At 38.2% G+C, this 18,786-nt stretch overlaps 1 protein-coding gene across 6 annotated transcripts in view; it reads left to right on the forward strand.

Moving 5' to 3' along the window:
- Positions 1-17,972, forward strand: part of EPS15L1 (epidermal growth factor receptor pathway substrate 15 like 1) — a 46,231-nt gene extending 28,259 nt beyond the window's left edge. For 4 of the 6 annotated variants that reach the window (XM_056512974.1, XM_056512975.1, XM_056512976.1 and 1 more), the window contains 2 exons: positions 7,868-8,073; positions 12,657-17,972. In XM_056512974.1, coding sequence (XP_056368949.1) covers positions 7,868-8,073; positions 12,657-12,803 — 353 coding nt within the window. In that variant the 3' untranslated portion in view covers positions 12,804-17,972. The remainder of the gene's footprint in view (positions 1-7,867; positions 8,074-12,656) is intronic. The other 2 variants (XM_056512978.1, XM_056512979.1) reach the window with 1 other exon arrangement.
- The last annotated feature ends 814 nt before the right edge of the window (positions 17,973-18,786 follow it).

Genomic DNA, 18,786 nt, shown 5'->3' on the forward strand with positions numbered 1-18,786 from the left:
AACCATTCTGGAGTTCTGTGATATTAGTGGAAGAACCTTCACCACAGAGCAGTGTGAAACCTTCAACCTTTTCTAAATTTTATTGCTTGCTTATAGTGGTTTTCACATTTTTAACCATGAAAGAATAGAAGTCCTAAAAACACAGGAAGAAAATACACTTTTCAGTTTCAGTGTGCTGCTTTCTTGCAATGCTTATTTAATAAACACAATTATTTTAACATTCTACCTTTTTTTAGCTTGTGTAAATGTTATAATTTATATTATGTTATTATATATTAGTGGTTAAGAGAGGTAGTGAATATTATATTACTAGTGAACTTCTTAAACGCTAATGCACTGAAAAAAAACAGTTTTCCTTTGAGGTGCCAATATGTAAATAGCAGAAAAATACAATGTAACTTGGAATGTATAGAATCATAGAATCTCAGACTGATATTAAAGATCATCCAGTTCTAAGCCCCCTGCCTTGGGCAGGAACACCTTCCAGTAGATCAGGTTGTTTCAAGCCCTGTCCAAACTGGCCTTGAACAATTCCAGGGATGAGGAGTCCACAATCACTCTGAGTAAATTTAAGGGAATAATGTATTGAATTAATCCTGTATAAGAAATAAATTAATGGAGTTACTTATCTGCTATTTGAGATGCAGGTATTAAAATAAATTCCATTGGTGAATTACTGTTTGAGATTGCATATGGCGAGTTTATCAAAAAACTTCAGCTTTGTTTCATGATCCATTTATTTTTTGTAGCTCTGATCTATGATGGTAACTGAATATTGGCATTTCAGAGGTTAGTGGTTAACACTTCTGTGTTAACCTTTTGGGTTAAGGGCTTCAGTTTTGTTCTCACAGTATTTTTCTTACTTGCTATGGTTTTGAAATGTTAAAATACTGGAAAAATGTGGGGGACAGTAGCCTGCCTTTGGCTAGGAAACATGACCCTGATCCCTCAGAGAGGCCTGGTTCTGAGAAGTTGCAGCCCGCAATGCAAACAAAAAGGTTTACACAGTGTTTGAGTGACTAGAAATTATTACAAAATAATAGTAATGATGTTACTGATAATCAGTTTAATCAGTCGAGGTATTAGGGTTCAGTATTTTATGAAATCACCAATTACAAAACTGCTAGATGTATTTTGCTGTCCTACCAAAAAAGACAGAAAAGACTGATTCAAGCAAATCTTACTGATCAACTCCTGTTCTTTCATCTTGCCAATTGGCTGATAAATGGTATCTGAACCTATTGGTAGCTTAAAAAAATGAAAAGGGATCAGGAGTCTTAAGATCTTAACAGGTCTTCAGGATCTTAATATTGTGTTTATTGACCCAATCTGAAAACTTATAGCTGTGCTGGATGTTGCAATCCATCATCTACAGAAACACTAATTCCCTAATTGGGGGTGGCCATCCTTTGCCTGTCCTTAGAAGCATAGTTGCAGAAGGTTGTTGTCAGCCCCAGAGGAGCTAGAAGTGCAAGAAAAATTACCAGCAGAGCATCTTTTTGTGGTTCTCCTATGGTGCAGGGAGCTTGCAAGGAAAATTGCAGAAGGATTTGCCCACTCTGGTGCTCCAGGTTCTGGAGGGATCCTGGAAGAGCGTGTTCTGGTGGCACTGGGACCCCACAGCTTTAGTGAGGAGATACCCAGCTCATCACACACATGCAGACATATTTCAGATTTCCCTGGACCAGGATTGTCCAACTGAAAGTTTTAGATACACTCTTTGGGGGTGTCTTTTGTGCCTCTGGGACCATTTCAGAAGCCTCTCGCTCCTCCTGTGTGGGACCAGCTGCTGGCCCAGATCAGGGCAGTGCAGGCAATGTTTGTGCAGTTTCTGCTGCTCCCTTCCTTTGTGTTTAATGCTTCCTCCTCCTTCATGTCAATGATATATATAGTTCTTTTTTGTATGTGTCACTTCTCTAAATTTAAGGCATTTTATGGTTTGACTGTTTTTGCAATTTTAGACTTATTTTTCATCTTTAAGGCAGCCCAAGAGCACTGGCAGTGCTTGACCTCATGTTGACACTTTCCAGTGAGGTAAAGAAAGCTTAAATCTTTGAGTTGGATATATAAATGGGGTTTAGTAGTTTGTTTGCCTAAGATGTGTCTTCAGTGTCTCAACTAGTTCAAAATTAAGACTTCAAATTTGTTCAGTGTCTTCCTTATAAATGCAGGCCAAAATCTGAATGCTTTGTCTTGTGCATTTACTGAATTCAGTTCTTGAAAGAAAATCATGTCTTGTGAATACTTACTGGTTAAACACATCACGGTTTTATGGACACTTTTTTTTTTTTTTCACTTGCACGATGTAGTGTCCCCATGTAGAAATTTGCTCTATGTATTTAGTCAGATAAATTTTTAAATAAAGAACCCATGTTAGTATAGTGGATGTAATCAGGAGTTAGGAACAAAAGAAAGGATTATGTTAATCAGAAAAAAAAAAGTAATATAATTCCCTTAATTTAATTTAGATTTAACTCTGAATTGTGTAGATTTATTGAAGTTGTGGGGATCAATCATTTGGTCTAGAGCAGGATATATAGAGTTCTGTTCTTTACTCGTTGTGAGGTCACAGGAGTGTTGGGATGTTTATTTCTGCGTGATACTACACACCTGTTCTTTAGAACCTTTTCAGCACCCAGAGTTACTCACAAGTGCCATGCTGCCTGTTTACCTTTATTTGTTCTCCTCTTCTGCAGCTGAGAGTGAGAAAATCAGCCTCAAAGTTGTGACTGACAGGAAAAGCTTTTTTATTTTTCATGCCTTCTAGAAGACCTGACAGTTGCATTAGAGCACAGGCATCCCTTGTTGTGTAGGATAAATGACTCATGGGTGGAGCACCTGCCTGGCCACAAGCTAAAAATTCCATTCACGCTTTGATTCTCTTGTTTGTGCTGGCCTCTCAGAGTAAAGATATTTCAGCACTGGTGCTTGAAAGAGGTTGTCCAGAAGCTGTTTCAGAGCAGATTGTTGGGTTGAATGTGTAACGATTTCTCACCTTCCAAGAAGTTTGTAGATTGTCAGAATATTTCTCTTAAGCAAAAGTTTTCAGTGAGCTCAAGGTGCAAACTTTGCAAAGCACTTCTGAAGGGATATTGCATGGGAAAACTTCTCCCTTCTCTAACAAAAAACATGTTGTGATTTTTTTACAAAGAACATTATCATCAAATAGTTGAGTTTAAAATACAGTGCAGAAATAGCTCCTGTTGAAGACAAAGACCTCTAAGTATCCTGTAGAAAATTTGGTTTAATGTAACTAACCTTCAGGCAAAGTTTGAAACTAGTAATCATTTTTCTGTGAGTTTCTTCAGTTTATGAAGGTTATGAAGCACTGAAGGAGGTGGATAATATTAACAGGATGGTGGAAAACATGCCAAGTAAGTTGGGAATGAGATGTGAATTTGGTAAGCTGCCGAGAGAAGGATGTGCTGGGAGGCACCTGAGGCTTCTGCCATGTGAAAAAACAGAGAGGTGGAAATCCTGGGATTGTATGCTCAGGTATAATCACAGGTATGGACTTAACTCACCCCATCACTCCTTATCCCTGCAGCACAACTCTGACTTCTAAAAGGACATTTTTCAGTTTAGAAAGTTTCCTGGAAAGGAGCTCTTGTTTAGTAAAACTTTAAAGTTGTGTCATTTCCACTCTGTCCCATTTGCCCATGAGCATGATCCATCCAGGCTTCCAAGGCAGGAAAAATGCAGCTTCTCATAATTCAGCAAGATCCTTTTCTAAGCAGAAAGGCCCAGCATTGAAACAGAATATTGAGGCAGCTCTAAATACTTGACTTTGTTGTCAATATCTTGTAATTCAGTAAGACAAATTTTGTGTTTGCATCCTACCAGTGAGGTTATATTTGCTTTGAAATACAGATCTCAGCCCTCCAAACTCAAGTTTCCTGTGGGGTATGAAATTAGATAAACCCTTTGTATGGGTGGAGTTCACTCTAAGTAACCAGCACTTGCTGTGGTAAACCATTTTGTTCATCATCTCTTTTTGCTGAAGTGAGTCCTCGGTGTGGTTTGGGTGCACCACTTGGGTAACTGCTGAAACTGCTGTGGTTTTAGAATAGGACCTGTTTTGCTTTTTTTCTGAACTTTTTTCTTCTGAAACTATTAGCAGAAAAATCAAATAAGGGTTGCAACTGTTTGCCTGCCGTACCTCAGAATGATGAGCAGAGTCATGTAAAAATGCAACACTTTCAGCAAATGAAAGATTAATGCAATCTCAGTTACGACTATATTTTGCAGTATTGCAATTTTACTAATGTCCATCAGTACAACTGGCAACCTTTTACTGTGGTTTGGGAACTTTTGCTTTGCATTGTAGAAATTCCGTACCCACATTCTTGACAGACTAAGCATGGGACTACAGAAATCTTTGTGTAGTTAAGTGTACACTCACTACAGTGGGAGACTTACACTTGCTTCAAGTCAACACAGACATCAGAAATATAATGCTGGTGTTGTTACTACTTGTTTGTGGCTAATAAATGAGTAAATCTGACCAACTAACTGAACCAAACAAACTTCTACCAGAGTGTGGCAGGATAAAGCAAACTGTAAGCCACGTACAGAGGGCACTGAAAGAGATTTGGACTTGGAGTTGGGCTTGATGGTCCTCGTGGATCTCTTCCAGCTTGGGAGATTCTGTGAGTGTAGGGCTCATTGGAAATTCTTGTGCATGGTGGGGTTGATGTATTCGGAGTAGGTTCTGCCCTTGAAATTGCTCTGCAAAACATAAACCTGATTGCATAAGGGTTTCCCTCTCACTTTATTTTTTTTCAAAATAGAAGAATTATCACCCTATTTTATTCTTTAGCATCTAAAAATCTGAAGAAAATGGTACTAATTTAAATTGAAATTCATTTAAAATGAAAGCTTTCAATATCATTAGTAGTAGCTCTCATTACATGGTGGCATTTCCTCTACAACAAAGTGATTCTTTGTGATCTTTTGTGAAGATGAAGCATGAGAAACCCTGATGCTCTGTGCAAGTTCAAAACCACCCGGGGCTTTGTGCAAAAACCTTAAACAGGCCACCCAGAAAAACCAGGCTTGCTGAACAAATACGTTGCAAACTCGGCGTTTTGTGTTAACAGTCCCCAGTTCCACAAAGTGGTTTTGCTAGCAGAAGATTTAACCTAAGAAAAGGGCAGCTTAAAATGGGTCGGTTTTGCCTCCATTAATCCAAATTGATCTTGGGCAATGTAGGATAAAGTATGAGGGGAATTCCCTCCTGGTAACTGGCAATAGAGGAAGGAGAAATAATGTAGAGGGCTCTTGTTTGACTTAACCAGAAGTTGGAAATGCTGATACTTTAATTCTGTTCCTAATTCTCCAAGGCCAGTTTGGATGGAGCTTGGAGCAGCTCAGTCTTGTGGAAGGTGTCCCTGCCCATGGAGGGGGTTGGAACTGGATGAGTTTTAAGGTATACCTTCCAACCCAAAGCCATTCTGGAATTCTATGACTCTAATTTAAAACAAGTTAAAATAAGTTGCTCTTTTATGTGGAGCATTACATACAAAATGCTGAGTTAGTAATCCTTTGGCAGGTTTGTATGTGCCCTGGCATGGGATGGCTGTGGCAGTGGTGAGATCTAGAGGCCACAAGGATGGAAGGATGGAAGTGCTCCATTCCAGAGAGAAAAACATGGCCTGGAAAGGCGGCTTGGGGTGAGGGAGAGTCTGTGCTTGTGAGGAGAGTAAATTCCTGTGTGTTGTGTCACTTCCCTCCATGAAGGACCAATGAGGAAGAGCACTGGCCTGATCTGCCTCTCCTGAGGAGTCACAGAGGTGCTTGCTGCCATGGGGTTCTGTATTCACATCTGTTATCCAGGATGGAGCATGCACTGACCTGTGGAAGGTGGTGCTGGGGTGAGCTTTGACAGATCTCCTTTATCCTCTAGCTTCAAGGCAGCTGGACCAGTGACTCTAGAAACTTTCTCAAACCTCGTGGATGTGTTGGTCACATGGCTCCCCAGAGCAATGGTCATGGCCCCAAGGCTGCCAGAGCTCGAGGAGCATTTGGACAACACTCAGGCACAGAGTGGGGTTGGGGTGGTTGTGCATGGCCAGGGATTGGACTGGGTCATCCCTGTGGGTCCCTTCCAGCTCGGGATGTTCTCTGATTCTATGAATGTGTAAGTTTCCTGGACACTCTGGAGTATCCTTAAGTTTTAAAAATGTTGTGGATTGTCTGATGTGAATCTCTTTTGGTCCAGTCTAAATCTGTTCACATTTTTCCGTATGGAAGACTTGCAGGACTGTGATCAGGTTCCCCTGAACACTCTCAGGACTGAGCTAATCCATTTCTATCTCCTACTGCACGTGCCTTGTTTTCCACATCTCTCTCTGTCTGCTTGCTCTCCTGGGCACTCCTTGCTTCCCTCTCTCTCTGCATCTTGATGCCTGTTGCTGGTGCCTGTATTGCATCCGAGTCTGACGTTGGCACTGGACCAGTGACAGTCTGATGATTTCCTCAGCTCCACGTGACCCTGATTTCCTCAGCTCCCTGTCCACCCAATTCCTTCAGCTCCCCGTCCACATGTGCCTCTGCCTTTGGGGATAGAGGCCAGCTGAGTGTGAGGGAGGATGGCCTTTTGGCCGACCCTGGGCTAGGAGAGGCTGAGCTGAGATTTACTGGAAGTTGCTGGATAGGTAATTTATTTAGTGCAAGTTTGCTGATCTTTATTTCCCTTTGATAAAAGTATTTCCACAGATCTGAGTATATATTATGAAGTTCATGAGCATGTACCAAAGTACTTTCTGAAAAGCTCCCATGTGCCAAGTGCACTCTGAAATGTGGGGGTTGATTCCATTTCTCTGTGCATTCCTAGTATGTATACCATTATGGAAATAAATGATAGGATTCTTTTTAAATTATAGTTCAAAGAATTGGACATTTCAAAACGGCTCTATTACTACAAATAATGTATGGAATTCAGGTTATTACACAGGAAGTTATATTTGTTTATTTTAAGAATGTTTTTAGATTTTACCTTTGTCAAGTACACATTGCAATCAAGAATGTTCACCCAAGGAATATTTTCCCTGGAAGATGGATGAATACTTGTCAGGAGCATTCTTTTTTTTTTTTTAAGGTGGTGTGTAAGTGGGAGAAATGTATTTATCTGTTTAGTTATTTGACCTCACAAATTAGTCTTTTGACAAGGGGAATTAAAAACCAACCACTGAAATATAATGAAATATACGCATATTATTTATGAGCATACACAATAATTCCTGTGGTTCCATTTGTTGTCGGGGTGGAATATAAGAACAGTTACCTACAAAAAGGTGGGTTGTGGAGCAAACACCCCAGAGAGAGAGAATTTCTTAATCAGCCTCCTTTTCTTTGTGTATGTGGTGGTAGAAGAATAAACCACTTCCAGGGAAAAAAGAAGAAGGCAGGCATTCTATAAAGTGACAGCCAAGTTACTCTTTAATCCTATTTAACATGACTTATCTTTAGGGATAAATGTTTTTTTAATTTTGTCTTCTATATAATAGCAAACTGAAACTTGAAATATCTCTAATCCTGGAAAATCAAAGTGACACTTGTCAATTTTTTCTGACCAAATGTCTCTATAGTAGGTTTCATCTTTTAAAATCTTGATGGTATTAATATTTAGGTATGTATATGCATAAGGTAGTAAGTTTGTTTAAATTAAACAACTGTTTTAGATAAGTTGCATTGAGAAATGAATACTGTTATATTTGGTAATATTTTCACCCACCCCCAAGGAGGATGGATGATGCTAAACTGTATCAGCACAGTTTCCTATTTCAGGGCTTTGCATTTTCCATGGTAAGTAACTTCTCTTTTTCTCCTTTTGTTTTTTTTTTTTTTTTTTCCCTAAACTTTCCAGGTAAAAGTACTCCTGTAAGCCACCTTGGGTCTGCAGATTTTCCCAAGCCCCATGATCCATTCCAGCCATTTGGGGCTGACAGCAGTGACCTGTTTCAGAGTAAAAAGGGGTTTGGGGACCCATTTAGTGGAAAAGATCCATTTGCTCCCTCCTCTTCAAGTAAAACTTCTAAAGACTCTTCCTTGGGGTTTGCAGACTTCAGCTCTGTAAGTTAAGTTCCTTGTCTCTGAGCAAACCACTTTCTGCTCTGCTTGCAGCAATCTCTGTTGGGTTTTTGTCTTACCTGCAGACCTACTGTTCCCTGACTTCTGTCTCTCAGTACCTTCATGCTGTCCTCATTGTTTTTGTATTAATATTTCTGTAATAAAAAGGCATTATTTCAATAAAAAAGAAGTTTCATACTAAATTTTCAAGGGTTTACGTGCATTTAAATTATTTTAGTACAGTGTGCCTTTACTCTCAAATTCTTTGTAGCAGAATCTGTGTATTGTTTTTGTTGCATGGAGGCTATTTTGTAAACAGATTTTTGGGAGCCAATGATGTAAAGACTCAAAAATAATTGCTGAAAACATTTCTATAGCAATTTCACCATATCCTGAGAAGCAAATCCTTAAAGGGAAAGTTTCTTATAAGTGCTTGTAACTGTTTGTGGAGAAAGTTCTGACAATCCTGTTGCAACGTTTGCTGTATATGATGGAATGTGGTCATATGTAAACACAGATGAGAGATTGAAGATTTAGCTGTTGAATTTTGTTCCTGTACTGATACTGTAGAAAAGACAGAGAAAACAAAATGGTTTTGTAGAACCAAGATAGAAAGGTCCACACTGAAATCCAAATGACAGTTTCATATGTCTGAAAACAAAGCCAGGTCCCCATTCAATGACAAACGCCGGGGTTTTCAAAGCCTGGCTTTGGTTTTAGTGCTGGGATTTGGAGCCATTGTAGCTGCAGTGGTGCTGTGGTTCTTGCTGCTCCCATGAGTGGACAGAATCTATTCCATTCACAGCCTCAGGCTTCTTCCTTTTTTCACATTTTCGTTCTCTCACATTGCCACACAGTAAGATTGCAAACATATTCTGTTCCTTAACTCTGCTGGACACAGGTCCATGTTCAACAAGGGGAGACATTAAAGCTGAATCTTTCAGGTTGTTTCTTTTTAATGTTTTGGGGGTTTTTTTCCTAGTTATTATTTAATATTAAATGTGTATCACTTTCCTATTTGACATTGTTAGCTGGGGTCATCTTTGCAGACTTTAGTTGGCCTCAGGGCTTTAATTTATCACTTTTGAAACATCCAGGTTCAAGATTTGCTGTATGTTTGACCACAGCTAGTTGGATTTGCACAGTTAAATTCTGATTGTATACAAACTGGTGATGTTCTTAATAAAAATAAGACACAAAACCTGCTTTATCTGAAGTTTCTTCAACAACATCTAATTTCTTCCTGCAATGAAAGACAAATGATGGAATGGAATGACTGTTACCCAGTTACTGTCATCTTACTTTCCAGACTGTATTTCTGAAGTTAAATCATGGTTTACTCTTAGTGATTGTATAAAATGATTAACCGAAATCTCTGATCCCAGTCAAAGTGGGTGCTTCAGGGTCAAATTTTCTGTGCCATCAGGTTCTCAGCTCAGATTAACTTTAGAAGATAAGGAACAAGTAGGAAAAGTGAGATAATGAGCAGTAGCCACTTAATAATTCCTATTAAATGGCGTTTCATCAAATGAAATAATTTTTGAAGTCAGTTTCCTGAATTAATTTCTCCTCCTATAGAAAAAAAAAGGAGTGTTTACTGAATTTGACTGAAAAGACAGATTTGATCCCTTTTCTTCTCAGTTCATGGGATTTTTTCCTTTTTTGTAACACAATTATGCTGCTACACTTGACAATTCCTAATCCTTCTGTATGTTTTAAATGTACCAGTTACCTTGAAATCATTGAGAATATTGTGCTTCTCTTTGCCTCATGGTTGGGAAACTTTGTTCATAATGGAAATTAAAATCAATTTTGCTTACAGAAGCTTTTTGACATCTACTTTAAATCCATGGAATCTGAGAACAGAATCATGTAGAGCTGAATAATCAAACAACCTGATTTTTAATCAAAATCCTTGACTGTTGCAAGAAGGAACATGAGAACCTTCATTATATTTTAGTAGGAAAATCTGGTGCTTTTTTGACACACTGACAAATTCATGCACCCAGAGTTTACGCGTATTTTCATTGCATTCTTAACTTTGTTGCTGTCATTAAATATGATTCATTGGAACAAAACAGTCTTTTGGTAGCTCAGATTTCAGTTATTTCTGGGTTCCAGCTGCAGTTTACAAAACAACAGAAAAGCCACTTTTTTGCCAACAGAAAGTGTTTAAATTTCCAAGAAACAGAACACTTAGGACTAAGCTTTTTGTCTCAGTACCCGCTGGTAATTCAGTACACACAAGTTAGTGGAGCTTTTTGTGATTTGATCAGTCTTGCTGCAGTCTGCTGGTTTCATCATCTATGCCTTGGGTCTGTGCTTTCTGTACTTCTGAAAAAGAAAAGAAAAGGAAGAGTTTAATGCAATTACATGTGTGACGTATTTATAGACTTGTTGAAACCTGGACATACGCAAAAAATTGTTATTGTATTAAATTACCTGCAAATTGTCTTTTTATAGACAGTCTGTGCAAATGTCTGTGGCTTTAATGAACTGTTCTGTATTTTTTTCACTATTTAGTGGTGAAAGTTATCTCCTGAAAATTGTACTTTGTGCCAACTGCTTGTAATAAGGCACAACCAGATTTGTTTCCAATGAATCACTTGCCTATTTTTCCTTATTTTTTTCCACTCGGCACTTTCAACCACAAAAATATAACTTATGTCCCGTAAACAAGTTATAATTGGGTCTCCCATAAACTTTGGAAACTTTATCCTAGAATGGAAGCTATAGAAGTAAAACTGGTTTCTCAACATCAAAAAAATATCCCAGATAGTTTGACCAAAGCGTCTTGAATTTCTGAAAATAGTAACCGTTCATTCTCCATCCTAGCTGTTGGATCTACCTAAATCCTGGACTAAGCAGAGAATTCCTGCTTCCATTTGTATCTGTCTTTACCTTGAAAAAAAATAATCTCTTTAAAATCTCAGTGAGCTCTTCAATCTTACCTATCAGCTGACATTATTTAAATGAGGAACTGTAGTAGGGTCTGTCCATTTTAAAAGTAAAATATCAAAAGATGTGACTCTTTTATTGTATTTCAGTAACATCAAATGCTCAGAGATTCTTATCTAAATTTTTATAGTGATGAAAGCAGAGATATTGTATGAAGAAAAGTTTGGTGTTTTTTGCACCAAGTCATCTCAGAAGTCACACTAGGAGAAATAAAATGAGAAATGATGGGCATCCAGAGGCATGATTAAATTATAAGTAAATGAGAATTGGGCTTGAGTTGAAAGAAATTCAAATAGGCAAATTTATTTCAAAATACATAAAAAATAAAATGTACAGGTACACTGTAGAGCGGAGGAGGAGGCTGGGATGGGGCCATCAAGCAGTGTTTGTGCAGCTGGACAGGGTTTAGCCCTGAAGCTTGCTTTCTAACACTCAGTTCAGTATTCCAGGTCGCTCTGGACAGGTGTAGCTGCATCAGTTTGTGCCATGGCTCAGCAGGCTGTGCTCAGTCACCATGTCCTGGGCCACAAGGAATTTTTGCAGTATACATCCAGCTGAAATTTTTCTCCTCAAAAAAACCCCTCAAATAATATGTTTTCCTGCACACACGCACAAAAAAAACCAAAAACAACAAAAACCCCCCAGAACAAAAGAAAAACAAAAAACAAGACAGCACAAAGCAGATTTTAGAAATGGGCTTTAATGCAAACATTTGCATGCAGCTGTTCCTATCCTCCTCCTCAGCAAATGCTAAATTTAACTGGGAACAGATATATTTGAGTTTGATATTGCATGATTTCAGTAAAATAGTTTCAGATTTTGTTAAAGAAGTTCAAACAAGCAGACTTTTACATCCTTCAGTGGTAAATATTAGAATGTAATTTTGGACAAGTTTTGCTGCAATGTACTTGTGTTTTGGGATGCCCCAAACAGGTTTAGGAGCTGAATGTTATAAAGTGTCATATTTTCTTGGATTCTCTCACATTATTTCTTACTGGTGAAACTATGTGTGCATTTTATGAACAGCAACAGAAACACTTTTGGTAACTTTTGATTTGGTGATGAAACTTCACACATGTCAGCAGTGTCCAAAATCACTTATTAAACACCTCACCCTCAGCAGGAACTACCAACAATAAAGCTCTCTGTTGTGCAGTTGCACAAGAGTAAATAACTATTAGCTTTACCAGCTATTCACCAACTTTTACCAGCTATTTATTCTTAAAAATGGTTGTAGTTGCTGTGCTTTAAAACCATTCACTTCCTTTTTTTGTGCTTGTGGAGGGTTTTTTTGGCCATTTTCATACCCATGTGAGCCACAGATGCAGGGACTTGCATCCCTTGTGAGTTAATTTCCAGGTGGGAGGAGCAAGAAAATAAGGAAATAAACTAAGTAAAGAAGTAAAGGAAATAAATCAAGGGAGGAAGTGAAGGAGGAAGAAATTAAGGAAATAAAGGATGAAATGAGGAAACCAGTGAGTGAATTTCTGTCAACGTAGAACTGCCCTAATGCAGCCTGGTGTACTTGAGCTGTAGATTTAATAAGTCTGATTCTTTGTATTTTTTTGCATAAATTCTTCAATCTGGTTGGTAACTTTATTAATTCATTTTCCATTTTCATTTTTTAGTTTGGAAATGAGGAACAGCAGCTGGCCTGGGCAAAGCGAGAGAGTGAAAAAGCAGAGCAGGAAAGACTGGCTCGGTTACGGAGACAAGAACAAGAAGACCTTGAGTTGGCCATTGCGCTCAGTAAGGCTGACATGCCAAACTCTTAAAGAGGGGCTTGGGCTGCACCCTGCTTAAGAGAAACCTTGGAATGAGGCTTTTATAAAAATACTAAATCCTTGGTTTCTATTATGAAAATAATTTTAGTCACCTTGAGATCTAAAGAGAACTGGCTCTCAATTCCAGCCAGACTCTGTGTGGCTTCTCATGTGCATAATCTGCAGGAAACACTGTATAAGCTGTATTATATGTTCTAGATAAAAATTATTGCTTGTAAAATTTAACATATAATCCTAAGGTACTGAAAGTTTCTTTATCTCAAACACAAATGTTGCATAGAGTAAACTGCGGCTTGTGAATCTGTTTTTTTATAACCTGAGTTCCACTGAGTCTTTGAGGCTGCAATATGGATTTCAAAGAAAATGTCATAAAAAGAGAATATTTGTAGAATTAGCTTTCACATATTACATTTATTTAATAATTCATGATAGGCTAATCAGTACTTCTTCTGCATCATCTATGTCAAAGCATAAATTTATTATTAGATGGTCCCTTTTTATCCAGAAGTTGTGGCTTTTACAAAAGAATCTGACAATTTATATATGATGGATACAAACAGTGAACTCTGTACAAATTTGAAGACTCTAGAAATTAGTAGTTCTTCTAATTTAAACATTTGTTTGCATTGAGTTTTAATAATTGTATGTGACTAAAAGAGGGAGTTAATTCACTTGTAGTAAATGGGATAAATAATCTAGCAGTTAAATTATGAAGTAAAAATTTGCTTTATTGCAAGCTAACAGGATTGCAAGATGGTGATAGACATTTGGGTGCTGCTTTAATGTGACATCAGGAAATCAAGTAGTGGGAAAGTTGCCACGTTAGAAGAGCGCTCATCCCTACAACTCACTGGACCCTCATTTATCCCACTCCCAGCACACAGACTGGGCCGTGTTACCCAAGTGACTCTCTGGGACAGTCTCTACCTCTGCTTCTTCAATTCCACCTCTCTGGGGTTACAGATCAAGCATACTTAGCTGAAATGAAGCCAAGTTGAATCAGATTTTAGTTGCCAAATACACATTCACACATTAGTTGTGGCAGCACTGTCTGGGTTGGCTCTAAAATCCAGTTTGCAGTACTCAGACCAGGTAGGAGCAGGTTTTATGTGCACTGAGTTCTTCCACCTGGAAAAGACAACACAAAATGTGTTTGACATGTCATAGAAAAAATAAGTCTGTGAATTTAATTTGCTTACTAGAAATGCCTTTTCTGATTACAGGAATTCTAAAACTTCAGTTGTGTTTGCCTTGGACTTTTCTGTCCCATAGAGTAGGAATCTAGCATTTTTAAATGTCCTCAGTCTTCTTTCCTGCCCTTTGTTCTCTGGGAATACAAAAGCTTTATATTCTGTGTTTTTACTGATGTGGCCCATACCTTACAACATTTTCTCTCTTTTTTTAATGTCAGATTCCTTCATCATCTTTATTGCATTTCTATTTTTTATGTCCTTGCTTCCTTACTTTTATTTTCATACTACAATGATAGTGCCTGCTCAGTGAATGAAAACAATCTTTCCCTGTTCTGTTGGGATTGCCTTATCCTGGGTGCTTTCGTTGCACAGAGGAGTCAGATTGCATCGTTTGAAGCATCTTGGTAGTTTTCAGCTCTAGAATGCAACCAAGATGTGGCATTTGTAGTCTCAGGCTTTTGTGGGGAGGTAGGTGGCTGGGTGGGTGTGCAGACACACACATCTATTCGTGTTTAGCATGTTATTTTTAGGAGTCACAGTTCCCCTTTTCTGTGTGTCTCCTGTGCTAATGGTACTATAAATAATGTGAACGTTTTATTCTCCTCAGGAGAGAAGATTTATTTCTGATACCAAAACCAACCATATAATGGTATTTAATACTGTCCCTTAAATGAGCCCTTTGGGATGCGATAATTTTGAAGAACCTGATTTGAAATCTCTTCCCATTCCAGTAATTTTTCTCTAATACATGTTTGATTACATGATCAAACATACTAAAACATCAAAAAATTCTTCTGTTATAGTGTATAGAACTTGAAGTCTCTGAGAGCTAACTTGTGTCTGTCTTTTGGTAACATGATAAAACTTTTGCTGTGAAACAGCAATTTTCAAAAGCATCTGGCTGCACTGATTCTCAGTGAAGGTAAACAAGCTGTATCCATGTGTAAAGATCCTCCTGTTCAGTTGAACCTGAGCTGCTACAATGAAATTTAGAAAGTAATACCAGTTCTGGAGTGGATGATGTCACTCCAATGGCACAGGTGGATGACTCAACAGCTTGATGCATGTTTGAAGTTCTGTACCATAACAAGACTTTCTGCTGCTTTGTCAGGGCCCTAAAATACTGAATTTATAATGCTTCTAGGCAAATGAGATGACATTTTCAAGATGTTCAGCAGGGAGACAGAAATGTGAATTAATTCAGCATTCTGTATAGTGCTAGGGCTTGTTTATGTATTTCCTTATTGACTCTCCCTCATATTTGCTTGGACAGTAACTGCAGATCAACAAATGAACAAGGAGAGAACACAACATATTGTCTATGCACAGTATTAGATTTAGGAACCTTAAATTTACTGAAACACTCCTGATTCAAAATGTTGTCATTGCAGTAGAAGAAAACCTAGCTGTGATTTCTTGCTTTGTGTTTAATATAGTTTTCCCTATAAAAAGGAAGATTCCCCACATTCTTTCCCTATGCTGTAACTCAGTGTTTATACAATACCTGACTTGCTCTTTGAGGCAAAACTTTATTGCAAGACATTGACATTCTTCCTCCAGACCAGTGAAATTTTAAGCACAAACAGACCTATTGCTATTTGGGCAGAGAAAATATGTACAATGTAAGATATGGAAAATGTGAATACCCCCAGTGCATATACAGTGTACAGTAAGATCCATATTAGTTGTGTCTATGTATATATATATATACATATATATATATATATATACACACACACACATATATATATATATAGTATTGTATAATGTAATCATAGTGCGTGTATATACTCTACATGTCCACATGTATGTCCAGTATATAGTTCCTTGTACTGTACATAAAATGTGTATATACAGTGAATATGTAGAATATGCATAAATATTCTAGATATTAAAGCTTGTGTGTATGTATGAATTCTGTAACCACAGATGGATACAGAATTGGAATCTTTACAGAAAACTCACGGCTCTGAGAATTTCAAAATCCTGGTTAAAGAAAAGAGGAGAAATTATTTCTAATCAGTTTGTATCAAGATTTCTTTCATTGACATGAAAAACTGTGTTCATTAGCTGTGCCAGAAAGTAGTAATGAACTGCACTGGATATAATTCCGCATTCTTTGTAGTTTTTAAAGTATCTGTTTGGAATGTAGCTCAACTCCTGATCTTGCATGTCATATTTCTTCTCTGGGCTGAGGCAATGAGTTTTCTCCCATGTTTTCTCATAGTTTCAGTTCCCTCTTTCTTTCTTTTTCCTTTTAAAAGAATTATTTGTAAGGAGCTGTTCCCATACACGCATCCCAAGCAGTCACAGGGAAAGGTGGAAAACACATTTTTCTTGCTTCATTCCAGTTAGATTGGTTGTGCATAATTGTCATCTGGATTCCCGTTCTGGTTTTCCTCCATTTCCACCTAAGCTTTTACTTCAGGAGGAATGAATATCCGTTGCATATTTGGCTTAGAGGAAAGAGTGGGGGTGATTCTTCTCTCTACTTAGATAAATTACTAGACTGTGTGGTACCTTGAGCAATCACTAAGAGTTTAGTAGGGTTTTATGGTGGCACACATGTTTTATAGGGAATATCTGCTGCTGGAATGCAAGGAGAGTCCTGGACTGCACAGAGCACTGAGGCACAGCAGTTCAACAGGACAGACAATTATTCACGTTGAAGCTGCACGTGCAGACAGTGCGCGTAGGACACATACGCTGAATCGCCACATTACCCTTCCAGAACTGTGTGCTCACATTTGCCTTGAGTGCTTTCTCTCAGTTACCTTCAAATTGTCTCACTGTAAAACCTCCCAGTCACCCTGCAGTACAAACAGATGCTCATAAGGGTCATACTTCCACAATAACGCTGTATCAAATATTTTTATATAGGCAACATTTTCTTCACGGAACCTCTGCCCTGTGAGGGTCATCAGTCCTTCCTATGTCTTGTTCCATGTGCTGTGCTCTCAAAGTGTAGGAAATTCCAAGCAGTGTCTCTGTAAGCCTTTTTATTTTTACTTCCCATCTGTGAAATCTGTTGGCACTATTGTAGAAATTTTGTCATCTTATGCTCAAAGATAATGCACTTTTCTTGAATTCTTCTTATAATCCTTTTGGGGTTACTATTTCTTCTTTAGTGTTTCTCCATTGAGAAGAATATTTGTTCTGTAGAACCGTGGCCCAAGGAGTTTTGGTCCAAGTAGAATTGTTGCTTTCCCTTATGTAAGAGTTTGATTTCTCCTTTCTTCTGCATTTTATTCTTCCCTCTCAGGAATTTAAGTTCTGCTTGATCCTTATTTAGAGCTGGAACTCTGTTGAAGTGAATTGATCTCTGCTATTAATCATCTAATTCAATTATCTTCCAATAGTAGTGGAACAGCCAAGTTTTTGGTTATATATTTGGTTATATATTTGGTTATATATTTGGTTATATATTGCACCGACTTAGACTTCACAACAACCATCTTTTCTTCAAAAGGAATTTTGCTTGGAGTATGATGGAATCACAGAAGATCTATTTTTAGAGTAAATACGTTAACTATAATTCATTGACACATCTGTTTGATCAGTTGCTATACTGCTCTTTTTACTTGAAAGTTTTATAAATAAAGGATAATTTGTTATAAAATGGAATTTTCATTTTTCCAATTTCTGCCTCTCCCTTTAAATTTCAAAGGAAAACTCCTAATGACTGTGGTTCCTTCTGCTGTTGCAAGTACAGAGTGCTCTTCTGGTGTCCCTTTCAATATATCATTCTTCAGTCTGACCTGAAAAAGGTGGAAACACAAAGCATAAACTGCAATGTTGACCTAAATCTGACTAATATCTCGAAATATGTACATTATTGTGGTTATATTTATCTTTTAAATGTTATAACAAATTGTATTTTAATTTTAACCCATCTCATGTGTTTATTGTTTAATAAAAGAAGAGAAATGTTATTGTTTAATATAATAAATGAAAGTTACTTTTTGGAGCTCTGAGATTTGTGCACTCTTTCTTTACTTTTTTTTTCTTTTTGTCCACATTTTCACAAGTTTTTGTGTTAAATTTGTTAATCTTGCTTTGAACAACTCTGCACTGAAATCTTTTTCTTGGCTGGTGCCCTCTGCATTGTTTTCCATCATGTCCTTCCCTTTCTTCCTTGTCCCAGCCTGATTTGGGCTGAGCAGACCAATCCCAAATCCAACACCACACCCTTTCCAAGCAATGTGTGTGCAGCACTGCTGCATGTCCTGGCAATTGACACCGGGAGTGGTTGGGGAGATCACCAGAGACAACCTTTGGCTGGCTGGAAAAACACACCTCACTCTTGGGCTGTTCCTTTACTCACTGTGACTCATCCCAGCTGTTCCCTGGCTGCTCTGCTTACCTGGCCAAAGTGAGCAGCAGGTTGCCAAGGCAGGTTTCTCTCTGATATTTTTATCGTGTTGACATTTTGGAGGATTTGACTGTGGTGTGTCACAAATGGGCACAACTCCCTCCCCAGTTCCTCTCACTGGGTCCTGCTTCTCGTGTCTTATAAAACCTTGGCCCAGCCCTCCATGTGTTGCTCTCACTCAGATTTCAGGGATCTGACACAGCATTTTCATCCCTTTGCTTTCCCAAATGCTTTCCTAATCCACATTGTCTGAGCTTAATCTGAAAGGACACCCCTGTACCCAGCATGGCCTAAGAGCCCCTTCACTGGGAAGGGAAGAAAAGCATCGCCATTCTGTTCAGGATGTGGAAATTTGACCCTGAAAGGTGGCCAAGGTCTGAACCCAGCTGCTAAACCTTCAACACAACTG

This window comes from Oenanthe melanoleuca, chromosome 28 (assembly GCF_029582105.1).
Source record: "Oenanthe melanoleuca isolate GR-GAL-2019-014 chromosome 28, OMel1.0, whole genome shotgun sequence".
In the NCBI taxonomy this organism is placed as follows: Eukaryota; Metazoa; Chordata; class Aves; order Passeriformes; family Muscicapidae; genus Oenanthe; species Oenanthe melanoleuca.